We start from the raw sequence: 26724 nt of genomic DNA, 5'->3' as shown, positions 1-26724 counted from the left end.
AGATCAACTTTTTTATAAAAAATAAAATTTATTTATTTAAAACTTATATCTAACACTACTTATAAGAAAATGAGAATTTGCCTTTGGGTAAAAAAGCCTTCACCTTTTTACAATATTTATCATTAATATTATGTGTTTTACCGACCTTAATTCTCAAATTTTTTCACAAAAAAAGGGGAAAAAAAACAGTAACGAATCTTTCTGAAAACTTCCAGGTTTCAATCATAGCACACGGATTGCACCATTACGTTCATATTTTCTTTTCCAATTTTATGAATTGGAAGGCGACAGGGCACTGTTAATCATGATTGGTCGGTGATGTTAAAGGAAAAGCTCGAGTAGGTTTTGATAATTAAAACGACGTGTCAAAGGAAAAATCACCAACATTGGTCAACATTTTGCTCCTCCTATGATGACTCGTCTAGAGGAAATCTGTCTGTGTATATAATATTTGTACCCTCCGATATGTATTTGTCGCCTGCTACGTTTTGTCCCCAAGTTGGACAATTTTTATTAATCCCTTTACACTGCTTATCTTTTTTTTTTTCTTCTTTTTTTCACAGAAGTTCCAGGAAGTGAAAAACAGCGGGAAATACAAATTTCACATTCCCTCCCCATTTCTGAGATACCAAACACTAAACAGGAAGGAATTTGGAGCACACAGAATCGCAAAATATGTGAGAAATAGTATTGAAAGGGACAACTTTAGCTGGCAATATTAGGATGAGAAAATTCCCAATTCTTACACTTCTTAAGACATTCAGATTGTCCCAAAATACAGTTAGTTAAAATTAAATAAATACTAAAACTAACTACAGAAACAAAAACAAAGAAAAAATTAATTTCCAACTACAAGGATAAATAAATAAATAACATTAGTTAATATAGAAAATACACTTCCAAGGTCAGGATTCACATCCAACTCCTACAATTTGTAACACTTGTTTCTTTTTTCTTCTTTAACTTCTTTGGACAACCTAAGCATAAACAGAGCCATAAGAGAGAGCCATCAACAACACAGCCGCTTGTTCCTCCTCTCCCAACTTCTTCCTCTGCCTCTCGACCGTCGATCTCTGCATCAATACCTCTCTTCCCAAAGCCAACAACCTCTGCTTCAAATTATCCCCAATCTTAGTATTACTATTGCTGCGACAAATAGTTGTTTTCTTGGGCTTTTTGTCCTCTTTGTTCAAACCCAGAGTAGCCCTTCTCTTCTTCCTGCTTCTGATCCCACACGCATTGCACAGTGACTGCACAATCAACAGAAATCATGATCTGATCGAAACCAAAGCTCGAGTTTGATTAATCACTACTGCAAATCGGGGATTTTGGTAGCGAGGAGTTTATTTACCTTGGGACCAGCTGGGCCACCTCGCCATAGAGGGGTCTTGGAGGTGCCACAATCGGCACAGGTCTTCTTGTGGCTTTCTTCGGATGAAACCCCATTTGGGTTTTTGGTATCAGACTCCGATCCCTGCAACAGAGCACGAAATCAATCCGATCAGCGAGTTTAAAGATCAATATCACAGATCAAACAGCGAAAGAAAGACTTGATCACTTACTATATCGCTCAGATCCCCCATTTCTTTGCAATATGTTATAAAGATCTGAACAAAACCCAGCTGAGAGAAATCAAATAGCTAAACTGGGTCCCGCTTATATGCTCAAACGAGAAAGTGGGTGACTACTAAAACACCCAACGATAGTCAGAAGAAACGCTGAAGTATCAGGATGAAAAGAGTAGATCAGAGATCACCCCAGAGAGCGTAATAGAAAGCGAAGATTATCCTCGATATGAACGACAGAGTGAGAGAGTGGGGGAGAGAGGAAGAGAGAGAGGGAGGGGGAATCTATGGTTGTTGAAACGGAAAGTATTGGAATCTAAAAGAAACCGACATGCAGGGATTGAATGACTGTGTATGCGCGAACACAGAGAGGGAGAGAGAGAGAGGAGCGAACCGACACACGCACCAGCCGCAGCAGATCTAAAAAAAGACCGGCTTATATAAACGGGACGCGAAACCCTAGCCCTTCCCCCATCTCCCTCCCCAGGTTTATGTGAAATTACAACATTGCGCCTCACTCTCCCCAACAAAACCCAAAATACTTTTTGTTTTGGTGCAAAAGAGCACCCGCCAAAACCCAAACAAATAAAATTAAAAAAATTAAAAATTAAAAATTACAGAAGAAATGAGAGCAAAAGAGCGCCATTCTCCACATGGAATAAGCTTTTCGGCTTTGCCGGCTTCATTATTGCGGCAGTGAACAGAAATGATTGACTTGGACTTGGAGAAGGATGTCGTTTTGATGGTGATGCAGCAGCTATACTACCCATTTCCAATTTTGGGTCAGAGATGGATGGAATTCCAATCATTTCAATAAGTCAACTCGGAGTACCGCATTTGCCCTCAAATCCTTTCACATTCTAGTTTGGAAAATGGCTCCATGAATTTTTCCCTTTTATTTTTTAATCTTTTTATTTAATTATTAAAAAAATAAATATTAGTGTATTGATTAATTTTTTTGTTTTTTAAAATATTTAAATATGTTTAAAAAATATAAAAAAGAAAAAAAAATTAAAAATAAGATTTAACATGTGAAACACACTCGCAGTGAAAGAGTAGCATTACCCTTCTAATTTATTTTCCTTCCATGTGTATATATTTATTAATTATTAATTAATAGATGTCGAGGCATTTATAAACATTCTAGTGAATTTTTTAAACAATATTGTAATGCTAAGTAAATATTATAGACTTCAATAAATTCTATAGAACTCAGTTAACATACTTCTTGTTAGTTTTAGGAAAAAACAAACAAATTATGTTTTGCCATCTTTAGCATAGGAGGGAAGTTAAAGGACAATAAATTGGATGAAAATTTGTGACAACAATAGCCTTTAGTCTCCTTCTTAGGATTTTTTTTTTATTTATTTTTACACCTCGAGTAATCACAAGGGACCTTGAAGTTAACAGTTAGGTAAACTCTCAGTAGCTTTGAGAGGACTCGAACTATCTATTAGAAAACAAACTTAAGACCTTACTAACAAAAATATGGAGAATCTCCTTCCTAAAATTAATCTAGGGACAATCCATTTTTTTCCGCTGGATGGGAAGTAATGTTATAAAAAATATTATCATTTCACTTTTATTTCATTACGTAAGATGTATCATATTTATTATAATTAGATAATAAATAATTATTTAATAAAAAATTATTTAACGATAATAAACATGTCATATATTATATAATGAGATGAAAACGAGATAGCAGTGTAATATATAAAATTTTTAATATTTAAAATAGAAAATGATACTTAGACTCAGTAAGTGTATGGGATTGTGCCCGAATGTATTTTTAAATGTATAAGGAATATTTGTATAAACTGATTTTCCGGGAAAAAAGATAAATATCATAAATTGAAAAAAAAAAAAATCTCCTGACAAACTGTTAGTCCCAGACTCGAGTAGCATAATATTTATAAAGGAATTAGCTCATTCTCTGGCATTCGTCATAAAAAAGAGGAATGTAGATCTCTTACCACTTCTATTTTCCAATCGGACAATAACATCTTTAAAAAAAAAAAAAAAAAAACAGACAAAGAGATCGATGATGCTACATGTCCCACTTGCTTCTGGAGCTACTAGCAAATTATTGAATTTCTCTCTTTTTAATTTTAAGTAATCATATCTGTTGATACAACTTTTCTGTGCGGCAATGATTACTTGGTTGTTGATACGATACATTAAATAAATAATAAATAAAATATATAAACCATAAATAAAGACATAGATATATAAATTTAGGTAATTTGACATTAAATACATCATTTTAATTTTTTTATAATCTCTTGTGATCTCTCAAATATCTCAATGCAGAGATGGCAACTAATAAGCTCTTACGTCAAAACTATTACCTTTTTTTTTTTTAAAGAGTAATTGAATTCTACTTATCTTATATCAATTTCTTCAGTCTACTTTTGCTGTTTTTATCTGTTCCTTTTATTCATCAGTCAACTCCAATTAAGAAACAATGTAAAAATGGACACTTGTATTCATAATATTTTAATTTGAGTATTATAAAGTTAATTGTAGAACCTGAACAATCCCAACAAAGCAAGTACATGTTGGCGGGAATTACAACTCCCTTGGCGGGAAACTCTCCACAGATGTCTCCAAATTGTGGTGGTTTTCTTTTCCTCCATTGTATTGTATAAGTAGTAGTTGAGTTCAATAAATAAATTGCAATTAATCAAGAAAGGGCGAGGATCATTCGTGGGTCGAGATATGTGGTGGAGGACGCATGTTTAGAATTTAGTGAGGTTGTGAAGTGGGACCGTTGATCAAGAGATAAATAATATTTGTTATATATAGTAATATATTATGTAATTTTTTTTAAAAAAGAGTGAGGTTTACAATTAAAAATGTATAACTCACATAAATGTATTATGTAAGTTCAGTTCATTTTTATTTTTACTTTTTAAAGTAAGTAAATCTATAACTCAAATTTTAAAATCAAATTTAATTGTGGACCCAATTTTTTCAAAAAATAAAATGTATGAAATTTATATATCCTAAAATTGTATATGCTATGAGAAAATCTATTTATCGTCATATTTCTCTTATCATCTCATGATGTAACATTAGATTATAGGTTTATAAGTAAAATATTATAAATAATTTCTAATCATTTAATGCCACATTATAGAATTACGAGAAGATGATGAGAATTGAGATGATGAGTAGCATTACTCATGTACTATTACTCTAATCAATATTTACAATTTACATATAAGTAACATTTTTTTGGTATTAGATATCAACGAGCTACAAAAAGGATGAGTGAGTCGGGACAATCTTATCAAATCGGACCAAGCATAGCCACTTTCTCTAGGAGTGCCAAAAAGAACTGAAAAGTCGGTTGAACTAATCTCAGTCATGTCCTAAATTGGTTTTGAATCAGTTTTCATATTTTGAAAATAATATGAAAACTGGTTTAAATTGAAGTGGATCGGTATATATATTAGATATTTTTATATTATATATTATATTATATGCTAAATTGTTAATTAGTATAAAAAATCTATTAATCTTATAATATAAAATTAATATAATATTTGATATAAGTTAGACACTACTTATATTACTATGCTAGTATAATTAGATACTAATTATATTATTTTAATCTTATCATTCAAGTCTATTAATCTCACTAATGAGTTAAGACACTACTTAAACTATACCAGTATATTTAGACACTAATGAATTAGATAATAGTTAACAAGAAATACTAAATTTTAATAATTAAGTTTAATGTTGAAAAAATTATAATATTAAACTTATGTCGCGCTATAGGTGTAAATGGTAAACCATAAAACTAGACCAGATCGAACTGAAATTAAAAATACCGAAAGTTCCGGTCTAGGTGATGAACCGGTCCATATCGATTCCAAAATAATCAAAATTTTGGGTCATATCACATGTTTATCACAAGTCAAAAGATGAAGATTTTTATTTTTAAGGAGAGACGGTACCTCAATTTTATTGATAATCTTATCTTTTAAGAGAATACAGTAACATTGGATTAACCATATAATTTCTTCATTAAAATCTAATTGATTAGTTTAAATTAATCTCACAAATTCCTGTCTTTATTTGCAAAGAAGAAGGCTAATCACAATTCAAAAGACTTGCTTAGAAGAAGACCTGTTGATGCACATATTATTGGAGAGAAGGCAAAAGAACTCGGCTTTTACGCTACAGACCCAGTGCTGTATGTGGCGCACGAAAAAGAGAGTGAAAGAAAAGATAGGCTGAGATATATAAGATACGAAGATCTCAGACCAGATATACAGTAAATGAGACAAAATGTTTGCCAGATATTATCTGATTGAGAAGGAAAATGAAAGCTCATGAGACCTCTTTGATTTGTCGTCAACACTAGACACGTAAAAGGACCACATCACATTTATCAAAACCTTGTGGACTTTCACCATTTTTACAGTTACCATTTTTTGATAATCTTACCGCGGTTGATACATAACAACATTGGCAAGAAAGGCAGGTGGAAATTTAGATAAAAAAAAAAAAGGGATCATCTGCAGCCTCTCCAATGATGGTAACATCATTGCTGATGGGCTACGCATAAATTTTCAGTTTTCCTTTTCTCCCTCTCATCTTCCCACCACCATCTTCCAATGAAATCTAAAAGATAAATTTTTAAATACTGAGCCCTTGTAAATTATCATGATTCTGTCTCCCAATGAAAACCATTGAGGTTCATTCTCTCTCTAACAATCTTCTATCTCTTTTCTGTCTAGAAACTTAGAGACCCCCCTCCCTTTTTTTTTCCCTAATCAAGAGACCCCCCTCCCTTATTTTTTCTCTTAACTTCCTTTCCTCTACTTATTCTCTTGACTATACAGTTTTTTTTCCTTGAGGTGCCCGGATTCGGAGCCGGAGCCCTACATGTTTGCCCGTTTCAGAGTCTTCGCCAAACTACGAGTGTTTTGCCTTTCGAAGTGCCAGCCGTGTAGGGCAATCAAGAGAAAAGACTCAATCAGGCCAGGGCAATCAGGCCAGGCCGAGTTAGAAAGGCTTGGATGACTCAAGGTTCATTTTTTTTTCCTTTGATGGGTCAGAAATTGATCGATCTATGGACCCGAACTTATGGTTCATTGCTCTTTTTTTTTTTTTAATTTACTCAATCTTTCTCTAAGATTGCAATCACTTTAATGAGACTTTTGTAGTGGACACGTCCCTTATTTTAGTACACATTTGATTAAAAAAGGAAAATAAAAAGAAAAAGAGCATTAAGCTAAGCTGGCACTTTAAGAAATTCTACTAGATTCAACTGCTAAAATAATGATTTAATAAAGGAAAGTCATGAAAAACTGAAAAAACTAAATAATTCGGATTTGAAGGATTGACGATGTTAGAACGTATTTCTTTCTATAGGGACCAGTGCCCTTGACGATACATGCGCATGGTTTCCGTATGAGCTAGGTGGTTGTATTTACCTTCTTCTACTTCACTTTAAGACGATGTAACGGTGAGAAGGATTACTTGTAATATGAATGTCTAATTTGTATTAGAATAATGTGAGATCAACTTTTCTCCATTCACTTCAAAAAAGTTTTCGATTTGCTTTGAATGACTTATTTCTTTCCATCAATGCACAACATGTATTGTAATATTGTATATAAAAACATAATACTACTTCGGACAAATGAAATAACCCCGCCCCAGCCATCTGGGATCTCCACCTCAAGGGTCCAAAAACTATTTCCATCTGTGCCCATTTTATGAGACAATCATCAATAATTATCATTAACTCAACCCCCGCGACATCACCAACAATAAAGCATCACCTTGATTTTGAAGTAATATTGACATCACATTCTCAAATTGATCATCTCCCAAAGGTCCGCCCTTGGTAAATCTCGATGCATCGAGCGTTGTCAGGTCATCTTGGTAAGTCTCTAAAATTCAAATTCTGAGCTATAGCTTCAAGTATGCATTGGTGCTTGCTTGGAAAGCTTTGGCATACCCAGACGAGTAACCAAAATTACATTGTGTTTCAAGACTCGAGCCATAATGACTCGGAAGCACTTGAATTCATAATTAATATATTAAAATCTTACTATAATAAATCATGGAAAATATGATAACCACACAAAAAATAACATTAACTTCCTTTCTTCCATACAGCAAAATACCATATCAACGCCGACAAGATACGAAATCCAGACTATATGGAAACAACTCATACATGACTCCGGTAAAAAGAATATGACTCATCACGCATTCAAGAGACCCCCACCAGCACATCCATCGGGGCGCTGTTCATGCAACAATGAACTTCTTAGGGGACACCTTCAACGGCATTCCATGGTATCAGGTGAAAACACTAAGAACAGCTGACTATGCCATCATGCCAGAATTAAACCCACCTGACTCCTTATTTGGACATGATAGTATAAACTGACCCACCTTTGAAACCTCTTTGACCACAGCAGACACAGGAAGAGACTCAAATGAGATGCTGCAAGGCGCCCTGACCTGACCCAACATATACCTTGCCATCCCAGGCATGGACTTCTCCATCCAACTCTGATCCCTGCAAATTTTTTTGTAAAGCGAGTGAACAATAAAGTGAAATGAGGTTATATCTCATGAACTCTTCCTCTTTGCTGTATAACGCTAAATTGCTAAATAACTAGTCAATAGTAATGTTACCTTCAGCTAAAGTTGAATCCACCTGATGGAACTTGAACCTCATTCCCTCCAAAGCCAAAGCCAGGCTGAGAACCATCACCCGAAGGCACTGTTTCATCCTCATCCTCCAACCAATATGTTTCGAGAATTTTAACTGCCTTTTCATAGATCTCATTATTGTCATGAGACTGAAGATTTTCAATTTTCTCCAATCCCTCAGCATCATCTATCATCTGGGCATACAAGTTAACCTCTCCGGTGTTGCCCAAACTCTTCTCTGCTTCCCCAACCCTCAGAATGTTCTCCAACCCTTCTAAACAGACAGTGACTATCCTTGCATCAGGGCATACAAGAAGATCACACAATGGTTTTATACACCCCTGACTCACCAGGTACCTATCAAAGAAAAGATTATTCATAATTTCTACCTATTAACAGATAAAATGAAAGGGGAGCAAAAGAAGAAGGTACAAGATCATACTTAATTTGATCATGGGTACCCCCTGAAGTAGCATTTGAAATTGCCCATGCAGCCTCTTTCTTTATCTCAAACTCTGCATTTTGAAGCAGATTGACCAAGGGCGCAATTAAACCAGCATCAATGACAGCCTGCATCATTGCAAAGTTGGCTTTACATTATTTCCAAATAATCAATCAAGAAACCTGTCTCTCTAAAAACAATTTCTTAAATATGCCACATAAATATTTAGAGAAAGGCATTGATTATTTAACATTATAAATAAGGTAATCCTATGTAGTCCTAGAGTGTGTAGTCCCCAGTTACTCCCTTTGAAAAAAAGTGGAGGCCACCATTAAAAATAATAATTCTTTCATGTGGGTCCCAGATTTACCCACTTTTTTCAAAAGGGAGTACATGGGGGATTGCACACTCCAGGGTTACAAATATCATTTCTTTTATAAATATGCTACATTGAGACATACTTTCAGTGACTTTTCACACCACTCAAAAACTATCGGTTAAAATAGAGTGCAATAACCCAAAATACTCAAATTTCCTACAGATTTATATTAGTAAATTCTCCACTAATATATTCAAAGTGAGATACGTACAGTCCTGATATAAAAGTGAAGGGAACCTGTATTCAATTCCCTTATTATGAAACAATTGAGTAGCAACCAAATCACAAAATTTAAAATCGGCATTAAATAATAAACTTGCTGACATTTACTAGCATACCTGTATCTGCTCCCTGTTTCCAGCCGTAATGTTTGAGATAGTCCAACAGGCTTCTTTCTTGATGCTCTTTTTATGATTGTGGGACAACAGGCTCAAAAGACATGGCAGTGCACCATGGTTGATTATACACTGAGAAAGTATGTTATCCATCAAAACCATAGACAAATAATATCACAGTGAAAAAAAAAAAAAAAAAGATTACTTATGCAGAGACTCTTTTTCCAACCAATAACTAGAGTATGTTTTCCTTCCTTCTGTCATATTAAAATCCCTGGCATCTGCACTGCATGTTTGAATGAAATAGGTCTACAATGTTGACAGGTTACTTAAACTTTCATCTTGTCATAATAAAATCCCTCATTTGTTTTCACAACCATTCTCATCTCATCTCATCTAATCATTACAACTTTCCCAAATTTTCACATAAAATAAAATAAAAAATTCAACATTTTCAAATTCCAAAACAAAAATAATATTAAAAAAATATATTCTAACAATATTTTTTTTTATAAGTAAATATATTCTAACAATATTTTATTCAACTTTCAACTTTTATCTTAACTCAACTCATCTACAAAAACAAACGAAATGCTTGGGGAGTTTCCAAAACCAAGTTTGATATTGACCAGGGTACAGTTGTGCCCATCTCATTGTCCAAAAACACTTTCCTGAGAAGTTATTTGCCACTACAGCTTACACAAAATCACCGAAAATATAGAATCCATATTTAGAAACAACGTTCATCATGCCAAATCTCCACATAAAGCTACATATTCATGTAAATAAGGTAAGAAGATATCATTTTCTACATTATACATTTTAAAATAGGAGTTCTTGTGAGAACTGTACAACCAGCAACCTATTCCTAAGCAAAATAGTGGAGTTTCTTTCTATTTTCTAAGTAGATGTATATATTATTGAAAAAAAAAAAAACTAAACTTACAATAAATTTTATTGTTTTGTACTATCCTTATAAGTGGTGCTATTAAATTAAGCATATTGAAACATGGTAATATGTTTCACAAAATTCAACAATGCAAAATGCTATAAACAAATTATACTACAGGCACAGATTTTTTTTTTTAATTAGTAAACGATAAGTTAACCATAAATGGGAATAGGCATAGCCCAAGTACATGGGACACTACAGGGACATATATTTACGGTTAAGGGACAGAATGAAAAAAGCTCTTACTTGAGTCTGAAGATCATCTCCTGTCACAATATTTCCAACCGTGCGAAGGGCAGGGATGAGCACTGAAGGAGATGGATGCCTGGAAACAACATTCATATGCTTCAGAATGGTTATCATACATTACATTACATATAATTGAAAACATGATGTTACATTGGTAACGTGATGAAACATGTAGATCAAGGAAAGGTCATATACTCACAGGAGGAGCTGAATGAGTCGGGCACAAACACCTGCTTCAATCACGGCTTGGATTTTGTCATTTGTACCATCAGAAAGATATGAGAGAGCCCAGCAAGCATCTGTCAGGACTTCTTCATCATTTGAATGGACGAGACGCTCAAGAGCAGGAAGTGCTGGCTTCACCTGCCCATCAAAGTCCAAGGTTATAAAGTGCCAAAATATGAGAGCTGAAAGGCTATCCTTGGAGTCAAATTAAACCGGACAAAAACCTGATCAAAAGGAGGCTGTGGCTTGCCCCTGCAGAAGTTAGACAGCGTCCATGTGGCATTTCTCAACATCGAAAGCTTTGCATGCTCATTCAGTTGTCCCAGCAATGGAAGCAAGGCTCCATTGCCAAGTACAAGATCACGGCATCTAGGAGAATCCCCGGCAACATTTCCCAATGCCCACACAGCCTACAATTTCGGTATAAAGGTTCAGAAAGGGCTGGGATAAAAATCATTTCATTTTTATTTTAACCTATTCTTCCAAAAATAGAGTCAAATCCATTCCACTCCAAATATACCTGCTCCCGCACATCGTCACTCGAAGAACCCAGTAGCTTAACAAAGATTGGAACTGCGCCATGATCGATCACCACCTTTGTGTTCTCTGAAGTTCCTGATGCTATGTTTGTAAGGGCCCAAGCAGCTTCAAACTACACATAAAAAACCAATAAAAGAATAAAAAACACAAATACGAATGGCAATCGAGAGGGCAGACAAAAATTAATTGAATGACAAACCTGAAGTTGAGGAAAGTCCTCCCTGACAAGAAACTCAACGAATCGAGGAACAACGCCAGATTGAATAACTTCCTCGATTGGAGGGCTTCTCTCTGTAATTTGAAATAATCACGCGCTCGTTACTTCGATGAAAACAGAACTAAAGCAAGTCAAACAAGAGTACAATATGATAGGAACAAATACCAATTGAAAGCAGCTTCCGAAACTGCGTGGTGGCCTCCAGCTGCAAATTACTATCACTGGACCAAACCCCAGCAACCATCGAAGGAAGACTCTCCAACTGTACAACAAGTAATCAATCAGAAATCATCAACAACAAAAAATAAAAAAATAAAAAATAAAAATAAAATTTCATCAATGTCGAAGCTCTCCGTTTTACCATAGCTCGGAAAACCTAAAATCCTAATCACACATCCTTCGATTAAATAAGAAAAAAAGAGAGAAAACAACAAATAAAGTACGATCAAAGAATAAACCCTAGAAACTCACGGATCATTAAAATTCATAAACGGAGATTAATAGATGTATATACTGAACCTTTTTTTCAACGGTGGAGGCGTGGAGAGAGGAAGAGAAGGACTGCTGGGACTGTAGGCCTTCGCGGCGCTTCTTCTGCAAGCTCTCCTCGCGCTTGTTCTTGCGGATCTCGACCATGTTGTCTTCGCGTCTCCGGCGCCCCTCATCTGCGTCGACAGCGACCTTATAACGATTCCGGCGGACCTCGGTTCTCTCGTTCGGCCTCAAAGACATGGTTGCTTGGTCCCCGAAAGCTCGATAATTGAAAAACCCTAGCGGTAGCAGCGCGTATACAATTAAATATCTATATGCGTCTATCGAATATATATATATATATATATATAGATGTAATATGCGTTTGTGTATATGTATCAGGGGAGATGGATGGAGAAACAAAAACCCTAGAGAGACCTGTAAGAGACAGATTTCGACAAGGCTTATAAATATGATTCAAGTTCGTTCAACCGTTCTCGTTTTGTTTCTATTTATTTATTTTTTATATTTATGTATTTTTTTCGACAGTGCTGATAATTGATATGCCAGGGACTTTTACGTCCGACGGAATCCGTAGACAGTTGTGATCTGATAAATTGTTTTTTTTTTTTTTTAAACGAAATAATAAATTTTAAAAATATGGATGGTGCGTCACTCCCTTAAGGTATAATTGGTTTTTTTCTTTTTAAAAATATTTTAGCTACAAAGTATTATATAAAAATAGTCTAGTAAATTAATATAATTAAATATAATTAATTAAATTATAAAATTAATTTAACTGTAAAGTAAATTTAACGAATCAGATTAAACTATAACAATTTATAAGATTATTTTTATATAATTTTTTTTATAGATGTAACAGTATTATTTTTCTTTTTTTTTATTATATATATTTTAACACTTTTCAGTATCTTTAAAAAAAATAAAAAAATAATAATATTATTAAAAATATTTTCTTAATTATTAAGTAAAAAAATAAAAATAAAAATAAAAAATTTCAAAGTATCATTTTCTTATTTTTATTAGATATATTATTTATATCGATTTATAAATAATTTATTTTATAAAACTAGAAATATTATTTTCAAAAGAGTGGCGTTACTTTCACTGAAAATTTGATACTGAATGGGTGCATAATAGTATAAATTATTTTTTTCCTTTCTTTTTTCTTTAATTAATTTTTAAATTCCTTTAAGTATTCTTTAAAAAAATTCATAAAATTATTAAAAAATATTTTTTAATAATAAAATAAAAAATGGGTACAAAATATATATACATTTTTTTTATAACTCTATTATTTTTCATTTAAAAAATAGAAGATCATAATATTGATAATTTCTTTTTCATGCAAAAGGTTTTCAAATTCACGATTTTTACTTGTGTGTGGATATGAAAAATGTTCTTCATTTGAATTTTTCTATTCTTTAGCATACCGATCTATTTTAGGCCTGGTTTGGTTACATGATCTTATCTTATATAATAATTATAATTTTTTTAAAATTTTATATAAAATATAATAAATAATTCAACTTTTTTAAATGTAAAAATAAAAATAATATTAAAAAATAATATTATAATAATATTTATTCAATTTTTAACTTTTATCTCATATCATCTGTGTAATTAAACGAAACCTTAGATTATTTTTATTGAAGTACTTGATATATAATATATATATATATATATATAAAGAGAAATGCTTGGAATGTTAATGGCTCCCGAGCATTTTTCCCGAGTGTGTATTTTTATTTTTTTAACTTAGTGAGTAATGAAGTATTTTTTTAATGATGTTGCAAATTTTTTTAAAATATTTAAAAATATCAAAAAAGGGAATGAAAACAAATTAGAAAAAATAAAAATAAAATTTTTTTGCCTTCTCAGTGGATCCTCGGGCTACTACTCATATAAAAAACAATTTAAACTGTGTCAAGCAAACTTGAAGATGACAAATTTATAATAAAAAATACGTTACCGGTACATATATTTGCGTGGTTCCACTAGATACGTGATACATAGCAACATTGAATTGTTGACCAATTATGAGAGTTGGAATGATAGTTGACTCGTTGGAAATAGACCTAACTAAGCTAGTTCCGCGAGGATGGATGGAAGAATTTAAGGTTTTTTTTTTATTAATAAATAACAGAAACAGCTTTCATTAAAACAATAGATTGGTTACAAAAGCATTGTCCACCCATATAACTTCTTTCACAAAATCTGAACAAGAGCCCGACCACATTGATACATATTGGATATGCCACGCATACCTTGCTGACCTGTGAACTGCCGAATTACCCATTCAACTAATATGTCGCACAGTGCAGCTTCTAAACCTTGTGAGGAGATGCTTAGGTAGTGTTTGGCTATATGAAATTTTTATCTCAAATATAAAATTTTCATCTCATCATTATAATTTTTTCAAATCTTCATATAAAATATAATAAATAATTTAATTTTTTCAAATCTCAATACAATAATAATATTAAAATATAATATTTTAATATTTAATCTTAAAACTTAAAATTTTTATCTGAAAAATCTCAGTGACCAAGCAGAACCTTAGTCTCCTAAATGATGCTCCCAAGTAACGGCCACGAGTCCGTGTCTTGTTCAGCTGGTTTACCATAAAAGAGGAAATCACTCTCCAGCATTAGGTCCTCAATGCCCATCGAGAGACATAATTGGAGGCCTCTCAACATAGCCACCAACTCTATCTCAATTGGATCATTCACCTCAGATTCCTTCATGCTAGTTGCCAACGGTATAGTGTCTGTATCGTCTCTTAGACTAATTCCCACCCTTGCTTTGTGTTGATTCGGGAAGATGGCCCCATCGATATTCAGCTTTGAAACCCTTGGAGGAGGTTTGCACCAACTCACCATATGCTCCACTACACTCCTTCCCACTCTCGAGACATTTTGGTGCGCACTAAGCAAGGACCAAGCATGTTCTAGAGACTATGTTGGAGACAGAAATTTCCCCTCATGGAACCACTAGTTTCTCTTGAACTAGAAACTCCAAACTGTCATCACAAACAGTTCCATGTCCTCTTTAAAGCAGATTTGGAAGACCATATCAATGAAGCAGCTGCTAGTGTCAAGAACTCCCAAATCCACCAACCTAGGCAAGCTACTCCAGACTGCCTGAAGTTGAGGGCACATCACCAAGGCATGTGATGTGTTTAGAGGTGACAAAATTGGAGAGGACCTGTATACTCTTCAAGTTTATCCTGGTTGGAAGGCTCTCCTTACAAGCTCACCACGTGCAAATTTTTATTGTATGAGGGATCTACATGTTCCAAATGCCTTTTTAAACCATTTTTTGGCTACTGGCAGCTGGACATTCCCCACCTCTTTATTCTTATGCTTAACTTACGATATATCTGTAAGTTGATTTCATATTGTACATGCCATCCTGGTCCCCCCCCCCCCCCCCCCCCCCCCAATATCATCTTATCCTCGTGGGCCTCTGTACTTACCTGCAGTTTGGTTATCTCTGCTAGGGATGAAAGTTTAAACCAGAAAATCGACCAGGACCAGTTGGCCTGATTTTGAACTAGTCCAGTCTGGTTCCTATACTATGAAAATTGGTTGGATCCAGTCTGGTTTTGATTTCATAGTTTTCAAGACCAAACTAAATCTGTTGGAAAATATATATATATATAAATTAAAATTTTATATTATATAATATATATAATTATATATGAAGTTTTTTAGATATAATTATATATCATATATCAAATAATTTTATATTATAATTTATAACATAAAATATTGATCTTAAATATGAACATTTTATAATTTGTTTGATTATATGTTATTTATAGTGATTTTTTATGAAATTGACATTTGATTAATACTAAAAACTGAACTGGAATCGGAAGTACCAGTTTAAAATGGTAACTGGTATGGAATCGATTATTGAATTATACAAAATCGGATCAGTTACACCCTTAATCTCAACCACTATTTAAGGAGGAAACAAACTCCTCATTTTTGGCATATCCCATAACTTGGTATTTGGATCGATGAGGTGGGGAAACTACAGAAATTGAAGAAGGAAGGGCTAATCCTCCTCTTTCATGGCTTGCTGGCCTAACACCTAGGACCCAATAATCTGTCCATGGAGAAGGTTGGAACCGAGAGAGCCACTGCCTTAATGAGGACTTCCTTCCCCCTTGTAACAATAGCTTTTCTTTCTAGTTTTTAGTTTCATCCACACCTTATGTTTAATGTCCGAAAAGCCTCCCTCTTAGCTCAACCAATCATGGGAGGAAGTCTCATATATTTGTCAAAATAACATGTTCTTTGGATTCCCCAAAAGATAAGGTATTAGGATGATGTCAATTTGTAAGTTTATTTATTAAGATATCACTTATTTCCGTCTCGTATCCTACTTGGTCAAAAATTTTAATCTATTTCTTGAACTATCAATATGTTTCGCTTATTACCTCTCAAATTTCACTTGTCAAATATAAAATTACAAAGCCAGCTTTATCCCTACAAACTTCAAAGAGTACTATTATATCCACAAAATAATTACATAAAATAATTTCACAAACTAACATGATTTCATCTGATCTCTTAGATCTACTTTACAATAAAAATAACTTTACAATCTAACGAATTATATCTGTGAAATTATTTTTATATAATTACTTTGTGACTAAATAAAGTATTTCCTGAAAAAATTCCGCCTTCACAACTTAAATTTTCACCTTTAAGGAGTTAGAGCCTTTTGGTTTTGGGTATCCTTTTTCCTAACCTTTTCTATCATTCTATATGTAATTTACAACTAATGGTTCTTTTTTGGAAGTTGGTAACACTGCGAGATCTATTATAATTATTAAAAATCAAAATAAAATACTTTTTTTTATTAATTGATGTAGCAGAATAATGGGTTTGGCGTAAAATAACAATATATTCACATCTCGATATGTTTCTCTTGAAGACTTGTAGAAGGTTAAAATGAAAAAAATAAATGAATGATAATTTCATGAAAATGAACAATATATAGCTTCTCCATTTTACTTGCGCAGATCAATGGAGACGTCACTTGTGCCTTCAGCTTAGCTAGAGTCACAAACAATCTATCCTTGGCTTGCGTCACACTGCATTTGAGTTCTTGCTCAATGCTTGTGGAAATACAAACAATGGTGGCTGAGTATGGTTCTCTGCGGTGATGGGGTTCTCTCTTGTCATGGTTGCCATGTGATGTGGGGGCGAACTTGGTGGAGACGCATAGAGGATGGATCTCTCTACCATTTCACGCCGCACGCTCTCCAGCTCTCGAGATATTCTTTCTGCACGCAGTGCTGTCAAGTATAAACCAGCAGCGAGGAAGACTGTAGTTAAGGAGAACACTCCAGCTGCAGAGAACAAGCCTTCTCGAATGATAAGGCAACTTGGTCTTGGCGTGTTCCAATTCTTAAGATGGCCTGACTCTACGCTTAACCCAATCAATAGCAAAATCTCTGCTATGGAAAAGCAGATCCTGCAAGAACCCAGAGAAAGTTGTGTTAGTGGGGTTTGATATTGTTCTTCACCCCCCCCCACTAACTTTTTTTTCTAAGTATGATATTTGATATTTTTCAAATCACGTTTGACAGTTTATGCAATGGATTTCATTATTGGCTCTCTTTAATAGTTTCCCTATATTCTACAGTTGATATTCCAAATCCTAAAGAACATTTCAATAAATTCTGCAGATGTTAGAGAAGCTTTAGAAAGGTGGAAGTACAATATTTATGCTCACAAAAGCTAGAAAAATTGATCTTGAAATTCGGCCACTTGGATGAATATTTGAGTCTTCAGAAATGGAAAATGCAGAAATGCACATCAGTTGAAAAGCCAAGTCGGAAAGCGAGAATGTTTAACATAATAAAAGCAAGACGAGATAATCGAAATGACTCATTACCAAGTTGAAACAAAGAAAAATCCGGCTAGCCATGTTAGAGACTTGACAGGAGCAGAGTCAGGGTCCCAAGTAACCAGAGCCGAAGGTGGCGATATTGTAACCGCAATCAACATGTAGGTGTGTTCCACCACCATGGCAACAGCTAGTCCAACAAATGCAGCAGCAGCACAAAACAATGGTATTTTCCCACTGCCACTGTACACACATTCATATTTCCCTTCGCTTCCTTTATTACCGGTTCCCACCCAAGTGACCTATAATAAAACCCAACAAAAGTATTAATTTCATGACATCAATAATGTCTGGTTGGCTATAATATTGGTCTACGATGTACCTCAGAACGCAAGGCTTCTGCTATGAGACAAAGAATGAAGCAAAATAGGCCACAGAGACTGATCAATACTACGAGGAACGCCCAGGTTTTGCTACCAAACTCGGTGCTTCTGTGGCTTGGTTCGAGGTCGGAATGCGTGATGGCCATTCTCTAAAGTCCAAAAGAGCCACAGATCATGCAGCCTCAAGAAGAAAGGCGACATGGGGTTTGAGCTTTTTAGTGACAAAAGAGAGAGAATTGTAGAATAGCTTGGAAGAAAGGTTGCTTTAAGGCTAAAGATTCGCAGGTCCTGAGCTTTAATGTTAAGTATCCGCACAAAGACGATTGCCGGTCCTAAACATAATGCTTTAAACGTATTGTGCTCGTTAAAGACAAGGCACCAAGTTTTGTTTGGTGGAATTTTGTTGATCATGAATTGGATATTCGCGTGCAATTAACATCCCCATTTCAAAGGCCTGTGGCTTGATTAACGTAACCTCCTCCAAAATAGAGATCTTGGGTACGAAACCAAAGTTTTGAAATCCGTTCCGGAGACCATTCCGGTCGAGGCACTGGAACGGAATATTTCGGTACCGGTACGTTTCGGTGTACCGTTTCAGGATTAATTATATATTATATATAAATATTTATATGTATATATAAACTAACAATTAATCAAATAAATACATATATATGTAAGTGTGTGATATGTATATGTATATATATATAGAAGAATTAAAGATTTATAAAATGAATATATATTGAAAAAAATCATAAACTTGAGTTAAGACACAAAAATAAAGGAAAAAAAATTAAAGAATAGACAGATTATTAAAAGTAACAATACTTCTAGTGCACGGAAAAAGGTATTTGAATTCTAAAAGTACAATTTTATTCATTATTTTTCAACTTATTTACAAGAGAGTTTTTTTCTTTCTTTTTTTTTTTTTTTTTTTTTTTTGGACCGGAATTACTATTCCGGCCGGAATACCGGAATTCCGGCCGGAATTGACCGGAACGGCCGGAATTTGACCCGGAACGGAATAGACACCTATCCGGTTCCGGTCACTGTTCCGGCACGAAAAATTCCGGCCATTCCGGCCGGAACGGAACGGTTTTTAAAACCTTGTACGAAACCCCCCTCTCAATGTATTAAAAAAAAAAAAAAAAAAACATCCCCATTTCTAAGGTCCTTTTTTGGGCTTTTGAAAGTGCTTGTCAGTATCCTGTTAAATTGGTTATGCACAAAGCCATATAATATGCATATATTTAGTGGACTTCAGCTCAACCTGCTCAGGTATTGACCAATATGATGCTTTCAAAAGATAGAATCTAGAAAAGATCGCACCATCGACGCTTATCGCCTCATACAAAATCCCCCACCCCCACAACCTCCTCTCTCCTGCCCAAACAAAAGAAATTATTTCAGTATATGCCTTTTCAGATTAGTTCAAAGTTCAAACCTAAGAAAATGAAGTTAAAGACAGTGGAGACTGTGCAGCTTCGATCATATTGCATCAATTTTACAAGTGTAAAGATTTCCACAAATCTAATAGGATGACGGTTCTGGCTTCTGTTCAGTTTCCTGTGCAAATAGGACACTGTGAGATGCCAACATGTGTCCCAAAACAAAACACGTGGCCACATGTTCTCATCCAGCTGCATCCAATCTGCACAGGAAACTGAACAGACGCCAGACACACGAGTAAATAGCAATCTTTAGAACCAAGACGTAATAAAAGCTGCCCGGGTGCACCTTTGGTTTCCAAATAGACAAGACAGCACAAACTTATTCCAAGAGTGAGAATTTCTTAGAGAATTCTTCCTGCACCCCACAAAGGTGGCTCTTCTTCTCACCCCACTTGTTCCTAAAATATTCCGTTAGTAATATAAAGATTGCATACTTGCCATACAGCCTTTCATCTCAGAGTTCCTTCCTCCTTACTTCTTCAACTAGAAAAAAAAAAAAAAAAAATGGCTTCTGAGAAGGCCAATGCCAATGGCAGTGATCTTGATGCCCGCACCAGCAGCAACCAAGCGACTACAATAGATAAAAAGCCTGACACGAAAGGCACAGCCAACTCCAATTTGGGGAAAGCACTAGCGCAGAGAGCACTATATGGGTCGCACAATCGTCGGGTTGGGGGCAGAAAAGTTACAAATAGCGGTGCCAGATTGCTGCCTAGCAGGCTAAGCAAGGTTTCTTTGGGTGAAGATTCAGCTGAGTAGAGGGGTAGTAGTGTTGCACCGTTTTGATTTAACCAAAAAAAAAAAAAAATCTGTCTTGGAGTCAAAGACCACAAATGCAAAAGTGTGATCCTTGTAATGTTGTGATGTAGAAAGTGATGAAGTGTGGGAACTTTACATGTATATAATAAACCAGGTATACCGTCAATAAAGATATATTTTATCAACTTGATCTGAGAAACAACAGGCAGAACCATATTCGATGGCTCAAAGCCTCAAATGCAGCGTGAAGTTTGGAAGGTTTTAGAAAGGAACTGCAAATTATATGCTTCCCAATTGAATATCGTAAGTTGGTATAATTTCAATCAAGTGTCCCTAAGTTCTAACATGGATTGCATCAGTTGAAGATATGTTGTGTTTATGATTTACAGCATTTGATATTACCAATAATAATGACATAACTTAGAAGGAAACATGGACAAAAATAAAACCCAAGTAGTTAAATCCCATTTTTATATCTCAACGGCGTTGTATTCATATATCTCAATCCCATTTTTCAAGTCCTAAGAAAAAAAGCCACCTCTGTCCCATTCACCCGAACTAGACCAAATGTGCTTACCATTTAAAAACCTCACATGGAATTGAGAATCAGAAGCAAACATGGGATGCCAAAGCTGTGAAGTCGTTAATTATGCTCAAACAAGAGATTAGACATATATTAAATCAAAACATAAGCAAATTGTCTAATCTGCAATAATTTGAAGATATACACAGGATTTACGTCTTCTCATACATTCTGAACCAGCAGATTCTTGGTTCCTAAATTCCAAGCAAAGCAAGGTTAAGGTCAATGGTGCACAACAGTGGATAAGCTAAACAGAGATCAAAGGGAACTAGCGAGAGAATACGTCTACCACTTTCAACACTGAACTTTAATATGGTAAGATCTATTATAGGTACAAGCCTAAAACAGATGATTTTGACGGGGTTCACTTTCTGTATGAACTCAACATGTTACCAGTGTCATTTTTTCTTGCCTTTGAAATTCAACATATCGGGAATGTCAAGTTAAACCTTAACCTGAAGGTTTATCAATGTAATTACAATGTAGTGCAGATCTTTAGTAGGGAAAATTTTTTTGTATCAGCGAATCTTGAATGGAGAGAGAGAGAGAGAGAGATGAAAAAAAGTACCTTGCAAAGGTGATGGATGCCGAGATAGGTGACACGATTCTTTCTACATAATAAATACCGTTTGCAGTGATGCATTACAAGTACCCGAGTGCATCTCCATGCAAATCGTCATCTCCCATTATTGAACAAGCAGATCCATCATGTCCAAAATGCCCACAGCAAGGCCCTGAACAGTTCCTTCGTTTTCTGGTAATCTCGGTTCCATCTTTTGGCCTTCTCTCTTTAATCTTTCCTAAAGTGATCGAATCATGAGGATGACCAATCGTAAAACTCCGAACAATTCCATCAGCATCTTCCACCTCTGGTAGGATCAATGAGTCAGATGGACAATTATAGGAAATCTCATTCATACCATGTGTTGACCTAGAAAGTTCTTTAACACGTGATAACGCTATGGCAATTTGCTCACAGGCAACATCAAGTCGTTCCTCCATTTCAATTGATTCTGTTATGAGTGTTGAAGCCATGGACTCTAATAACTGAATTTTGTCAGAATGCTCTCTTGTAGTTGCAGTCTGGAAGGGGTTGGTAGAAGAGGAATTGACACCGCGCCAACGGGTGGGTAGATATTGATCTGGAATGTGAAAACAGTTATTAGTTGACAGGACACGTAGAACATGTCTGCAAAGGATGCCTGAAAACTCAAACTGATGGCAGCTACAGCTGATATGCCCTTGACAAGGAGCCCAAATCACTTTGCACCCTCCATCCATCTGAGTATGGTGTCTGACTTGGAAACAACCTTCATCAACTGGAAGAGATGCATACTGCGGTGCCAACACAAGCTCGTCTTGGAGTTTACCAAAGGCATAGGGACTAAGAAGAGTGGCAGCATGGGATTCAATTGGTGAACCTGTTTTGAGGATCATTTTCTGCAGTTTCCATTGCATTTTTTCCTTTGCTCCAACCCGGTCATTAAAATCAACGATTTCAGCTACCTGAGGAAATAAATAGTGATTGCAAAACAGGTTGATCAATTATGCATATAAAATAAATAAAGAGTGGTTGGACATGAAATAAAGGACACATACTTGCTCTACAAAACGGTCCAGCTGAGACTGCGCACTCAAAACCCGTTGGATGAAAGCATTAATCGACTCTGACTGACATGTACTCATTATTCCTGCAAAGAAGTACCGTCGCAAGAATGATAAAGCCCAAACTGTCCGTAATGCAAACAAACTGACAATGTGCTTATTTGCATTGAGTCCATATTTATTCACCATTTCCCTCCACCCCAGTTCAAAATCTTCCACCGATTCCAGGTTATAGAGCCGATAAAACTCAGCTTTCCAATCATCATAACGTGATCCAAGCAGTACTGAAAACCAATCCGAAAACTTTGCAACGATGTGCCAAATGCAAAAGGCATGCTTGGTTTCAGGCATTTCAATAGAAATAGCCTCTTTTAGCCACATGTTATGGTCAGTTAATATTGTCTGTGGAGCCTTTCTTTTCATGAAGCCCAAAAATGTCTGTATAAAGCAATCATATAACATAAATGAACTTATACTCACCAAGAACTTCAGAAAGATAGAATAACAGAAATCTGGTTAAATTATTTATGGTGATGAATCGCATGCTATTTTATGTTACTTCACATGCAGCATAGTCATATATCAGCAAAACACTGTATTAGAAACTCTTAAGACAAAAATGACAAAAACGAGCATAAATTAATCTTATGATTTATATTGTGTTCTTATGGGTGAGGGTCATTGATTTAATGGACTAAATGTCCATGATTTTCTACTTTCAGTTCTAAACCCCAGTTAGCTACTTCTCACAATGTATACTTCTTGTGTACTTGGGCTATGCTTCATTTTCTTATGAATAAAATTCTTGATTACCTAAAAAAAAGGACATCTATTATGTATTTTGCACCCCATTCAAAAGTCCGCACTAAATTGGAAGATCAGTTCAACACAATTTGGAAGATTAAGGCAAAGCTCATTAAATGTTTATTTCACAGCCCATTCAAAAGTTAGCAGTTTATGTCCGAAGCAAATACTGAAGGCTCACATGTAAAATGGGTAATAGAGCAAAAAAAGATGATGATTCTGCAGTTCTTCATATGCCCACAAGCTTCTTACCTTCAGTGCCCAGGAAAAGGACTGCATATTTTCATCCTGTAGAAGCACACAACCAAAAAAGCATGTCATTCCATGGTTGTCCACTCCAAGCCAAATGCCTAACAGCATATCATAGGCATCCAGACGGTGGGTTGTATCAAAAACCATCGCATCTCCAAATGCCTCATACAACTGAACTGAGGAAGCATAAGTCCATGCAATATGTTCCAGCCTGTTATGCCTGTCTATTTTGAAGTCATACTTGAAGTTAGGATTTTCATCTTTTAGTTTCTTACACACTGCAATAAGATCAATAGAATCACTATCTTTATCAACATTTCTAAAAGACTGTAAAAGATTTCTGACGTCTATTTCTGTAAATGGTAGACATCCCAACTTAACACCTTTCTCTAGCTCCAATAATCTCAACATTTGCCGTACCGACATTCCAGCTTTTGCAAACATGCAAATCCGAATCTTGTCATCTGGAGATATGGTACAGTAGGCAGGAAGGAGACGTACTTCTTGTGGTTTCAGAAGTTCGTGGTTGTGGATGTTGCTAAAGCCTGTAACACGCCACTCAGGGACTTCAAAATCTGCCCGCTTAACAATACGCATATATGCTTGACAACCACAGCGTGATGATTTACGATTTCTCTGCATCTTTCCATCTTCAGATGGTTTCATCTGTGGATATCCACCACGATGGCAAGCAAAATCCCTTCTCGTAACTCCCCGACCGACCCCATCCTTGCCTCGAGTACGATGGCGTCTAATTGAAAAGCCACATTGTTTTGCAAAACTGCAATAAAATTCATAAGCGGCTTCTTGGGAAATGAATCTCTGCCCTATAAATGGAACAAGGTTCACAGATGTTTGTCGTGATAAAATTGTGTTGTCAGGAGTTCCCTCTATGGTGCCGATATCATCTTGAGATAAATCTGTGCCATTTTCAGAAGATTCCATAACCACGCTTGTTCCTTCTGACATTATTTCCTTGATAGATGGCTGAAATGGAGAAAAAAAACCTGGAGCAAAGCGGCTTAACAAAAAAGGCAACTCAAGAATACAATGTGCAAAGAAAAACACGCCCCAGGGGAACGCAACCTAAATATTTGATAGTTGTGCCCGGAGTCACATAGACAATGCAAAAGAACTAAATATTCTTTAGTATCAGAACTAAAACAGCCATGCTCTTTAGTATTAATTTTTGAACAAATATTCTAGTTTCCACGTACTTTGATGGCAGCAAAGAAATGAGGAAGGCATGGTTGTTTCAAATTTAGAACCATCATCATTTATGGGTGTTCGGATAGCTCATTACCCAGATGGGATGTTGCGAGTGTAATGTATTTACTTTCAAAAGGACGGCAAAACTCCTGGCTATAGGAAAAGATTGCTTTCGAAAGCATATGTCCCAGAATAACAACCTAACAAATCACGTCAAACGTTGACATACCTAGAGGAGTCAAAATGCCCCAGTTGAAACAGATAACATAAATAAAGCTCCAGATAAACGCAGTGAACTTTAGTTGAAAACTAAATTTCAATGTAGCCGTGATCTCCAACCCATTGGAATCCCTTGAAACTCACAGATCTCGTATGGGTCTCTCAAAAGTAGATCAAGCCCAAAAAACACCTTATCTCACAAACTTAATCCATCCATTTCCAACGGTCGAAAAGATGGATATAAGATCTGGAATCCCTCCAAGTTTTACCTCGGGAAAATCCCACAAAAAATAACCAACCGCAAAAATGAAAACTGAGCTACATTTCTAAGTAAATCCATTTAAAACATACTTTTAAAAATAAATTTACATACCTGGAGCTCGATCTGAGAACCTGAAATGTGTATTTAACGGTTAAAAAAAGGGCCAGAAAATCAAAGAAAGAGAACGAAACTGTGGAACTGGCGGGGAGGAGTAACGCGCATCCTGGGGAGAACGATAACCACTTTCAGGGGTGGAAAACTATCATACGCCGTGCGGATGCACGAGATTATCGAGTGCCCACTTAGATTTTGAACCGTTGGATCACATCGGAGCTAGGATTTTGTTATGACCGGGTGCCGTCGCGGAACTCATAGTTTCGAGTGTGGTGCTTGCGTGCGCATGTGGCGTACGAAATGGACAGCTGGCACGAGAATTTCGTGTTATTGGCTGATGTACTATCCCATGTGGCGTACGTTAGAAGATACCCTAATTTGTACGCTGTATACACAAGCCGCAGGCCCAAGGCTCAAGCATAAGAATATCTTTATTGATTTAGTCAAATTAACCTTTAAATTTAGTAAATATCAATACTTCTTTATATTTATTTATTTCATCTAAATTTAATCTCCATATTAAATTAAACATTTATTTTTTATATAATAATAAAATATTATTAAATTAATAATTTTTTTATTTAATTTATTTTATCATATTTAATAATTCTACCAATTAAATGTTAATAATAATTATATTCTAATTAAATTAATATTAAAAAAATATTATTAAATGTTAATAATAATTATATTATATTCAATTAATATTAAAAAATATTATTAAATGTTAATAATAATTATATTCTAAATGTTAAATGTTAATTATATTCTAATTAATTTAATTTATTTGTTGAAATGAAAAATTAATTTTTTAATATTTGATGAATGAATAGTGATCTTCCATATTTAGCCAACTACTATAGTAAAAGTCTAAATTATTTTAAATTTGTCCAATCTAATGTCAAGGCTTTTTAAGCCAAATTTGATTTGACCAAGTCAATGAAGATACTCTAATACCATTCGTGGGGTTTTCAGTTCGAAAAATAATAAAAGTTTTTTATATTAAAAATAGACTCATGAAAAGCTTATTTTTTTTAATAGAGCCCACACTTTTACAAAAGCCTTGTGCAATATTTATACATTTGAGATTTATATTTATCATTATTTTTTTAATTTATTTGTGTTTTTATAA

At 34.9% G+C, this 26724-nt stretch overlaps 4 protein-coding genes across 9 annotated transcripts; all 4 read right to left on the bottom strand.

Annotated features, from left to right (window-relative positions):
- Positions 1-690: 690 nt before the first annotated feature.
- On the bottom strand, positions 691-2206 carry LOC122318374 (GATA transcription factor 15-like). Its single transcript, XM_043135662.1, has 3 exons — positions 1563-2206; positions 1352-1474; positions 691-1250 (listed from the first exon to the last, which is right to left on the bottom strand). The coding sequence occupies exons 1-3, from the start codon at positions 1581-1583 to the stop codon at positions 978-980; spliced, it is 417 nt and encodes a 138-aa protein (XP_042991596.1). The 5' UTR covers positions 1584-2206; the 3' UTR covers positions 691-977.
- A 5455-nt stretch (positions 2207-7661) lies between these two features.
- Positions 7662-12561, bottom strand: LOC122318367 (importin subunit alpha-2-like). Its single transcript, XM_043135651.1, has 11 exons — positions 12114-12561; positions 11760-11856; positions 11577-11668; positions 11358-11489; positions 11062-11247; positions 10812-10975; positions 10610-10688; positions 9415-9543; positions 8698-8825; positions 8238-8612; positions 7662-8118 (listed from the first exon to the last, which is right to left on the bottom strand). The coding sequence occupies exons 1-10, from the start codon at positions 12324-12326 to the stop codon at positions 8240-8242; spliced, it is 1593 nt and encodes a 530-aa protein (XP_042991585.1). The 5' UTR covers positions 12327-12561; the 3' UTR covers positions 7662-8118; positions 8238-8239.
- A 4370-nt stretch (positions 12562-16931) lies between these two features.
- On the bottom strand, positions 16932-18952 carry LOC122318360. The gene is made up of 3 exons (XM_043135641.1): positions 18337-18952; positions 18003-18256; positions 16932-17579 (listed from the first exon to the last, which is right to left on the bottom strand). Exons 1-3 carry the CDS (start codon positions 18481-18483, stop codon positions 17192-17194), a joined length of 789 nt encoding a protein of 262 aa, XP_042991575.1. The 5' UTR covers positions 18484-18952; the 3' UTR covers positions 16932-17191.
- On the bottom strand, positions 18132-25819 carry LOC122318337 (protein FAR1-RELATED SEQUENCE 11-like). 6 transcript variants are annotated; one of them, XR_006244805.1, is made up of 5 exons: positions 25590-25819; positions 23789-24775; positions 22727-23170; positions 21696-22633; positions 18132-18256 (listed from the first exon to the last, which is right to left on the bottom strand). XR_006244805.1 is itself a non-coding variant. In XM_043135621.1 (4 exons), the coding sequence occupies exons 2-4, from the start codon at positions 24755-24757 to the stop codon at positions 21770-21772; spliced, it is 2277 nt and encodes a 758-aa protein (XP_042991555.1). In that variant the 5' UTR covers positions 24758-24795; positions 25590-25819; the 3' UTR covers positions 20556-21769. The 6 variants fall into 6 exon arrangements, 3 of the variants coding, with proteins under 3 accessions (XP_042991555.1, XP_042991565.1, XP_042991544.1); XR_006244801.1 differs by lacking the exon at positions 18132-18256 and adding an exon at positions 19454-19717; XR_006244804.1 differs by lacking the exon at positions 18132-18256 and adding an exon at positions 20556-21321.
- Positions 25820-26724: the final 905 nt, after the last annotated feature.

Source organism: Carya illinoinensis, chromosome 1 (assembly GCF_018687715.1).
Source record: "Carya illinoinensis cultivar Pawnee chromosome 1, C.illinoinensisPawnee_v1, whole genome shotgun sequence".
In the NCBI taxonomy this organism is placed as follows: domain Eukaryota; kingdom Viridiplantae; phylum Streptophyta; class Magnoliopsida; order Fagales; family Juglandaceae; genus Carya; species Carya illinoinensis.
Note: the sequence above shows the minus strand (reverse complement) of the source record. Positions and strands in the feature narration are given on the sequence as shown.

Excerpts from the sequence above, each read along its gene's own strand:
- LOC122318374 (XM_043135662.1), bottom strand. The coding sequence starts at position 1,583 with ATGGGGGATCTGAGCGATATA. Across the intron at positions 1,475-1,562 it reads TGGGGGATCTGAGCGATATA|GGATCGGAGTCTGATACCAA; the intron begins GTAAGTGATCAA and ends GCTCTGTTGCAG. Across the intron at positions 1,251-1,351 it reads GTGGCCCAGCTGGTCCCAAG|TCACTGTGCAATGCGTGTGG; the intron begins GTAAATAAACTC and ends TTGATTGTGCAG.
- LOC122318367 (XM_043135651.1), bottom strand. The coding sequence starts at position 12,326 with ATGTCTTTGAGGCCGAACGAGAGAACCGAGGTCCGCCGGAATCGTTAT. Across the intron at positions 11,857-12,113 it reads CCTCCACCGTTGAAAAAAAG|TTGGAGAGTCTTCCTTCGAT; the intron begins GTTCAGTATATA and ends CTTGTTGTACAG. Across the intron at positions 11,490-11,576 it reads AGGACTTTCCTCAACTTCAG|TTTGAAGCTGCTTGGGCCCT; the intron begins GTTTGTCATTCA and ends TTTTATGTGTAG.
- LOC122318360 (XM_043135641.1), bottom strand. The coding sequence starts at position 18,483 with ATGGCCATCACGCATTCCGACCTCGAACCAAGCCACAGAAGCACCGAG. Across the intron at positions 18,257-18,336 it reads CAGAAGCCTTGCGTTCTGAG|GTCACTTGGGTGGGAACCGG; the intron begins GTACATCGTAGA and ends GTTTTATTATAG. Across the intron at positions 17,580-18,002 it reads TTTTTCTTTGTTTCAACTTG|GATCTGCTTTTCCATAGCAG; the intron begins GTAATGAGTCAT and ends GGGTTCTTGCAG.
- LOC122318337 (XM_043135621.1), bottom strand. The coding sequence starts at position 24,757 with ATGTCAGAAGGAACAAGCGTGGTTATGGAATCTTCTGAAAATGGCACA. Across the intron at positions 23,171-23,788 it reads CCTTTTCCTGGGCACTGAAG|ACATTTTTGGGCTTCATGAA; the intron begins GTAAGAAGCTTG and ends TGCTTTATACAG. Across the intron at positions 22,634-22,726 it reads TGGACCGTTTTGTAGAGCAA|GTAGCTGAAATCGTTGATTT; the intron begins GTATGTGTCCTT and ends TTATTTCCTCAG.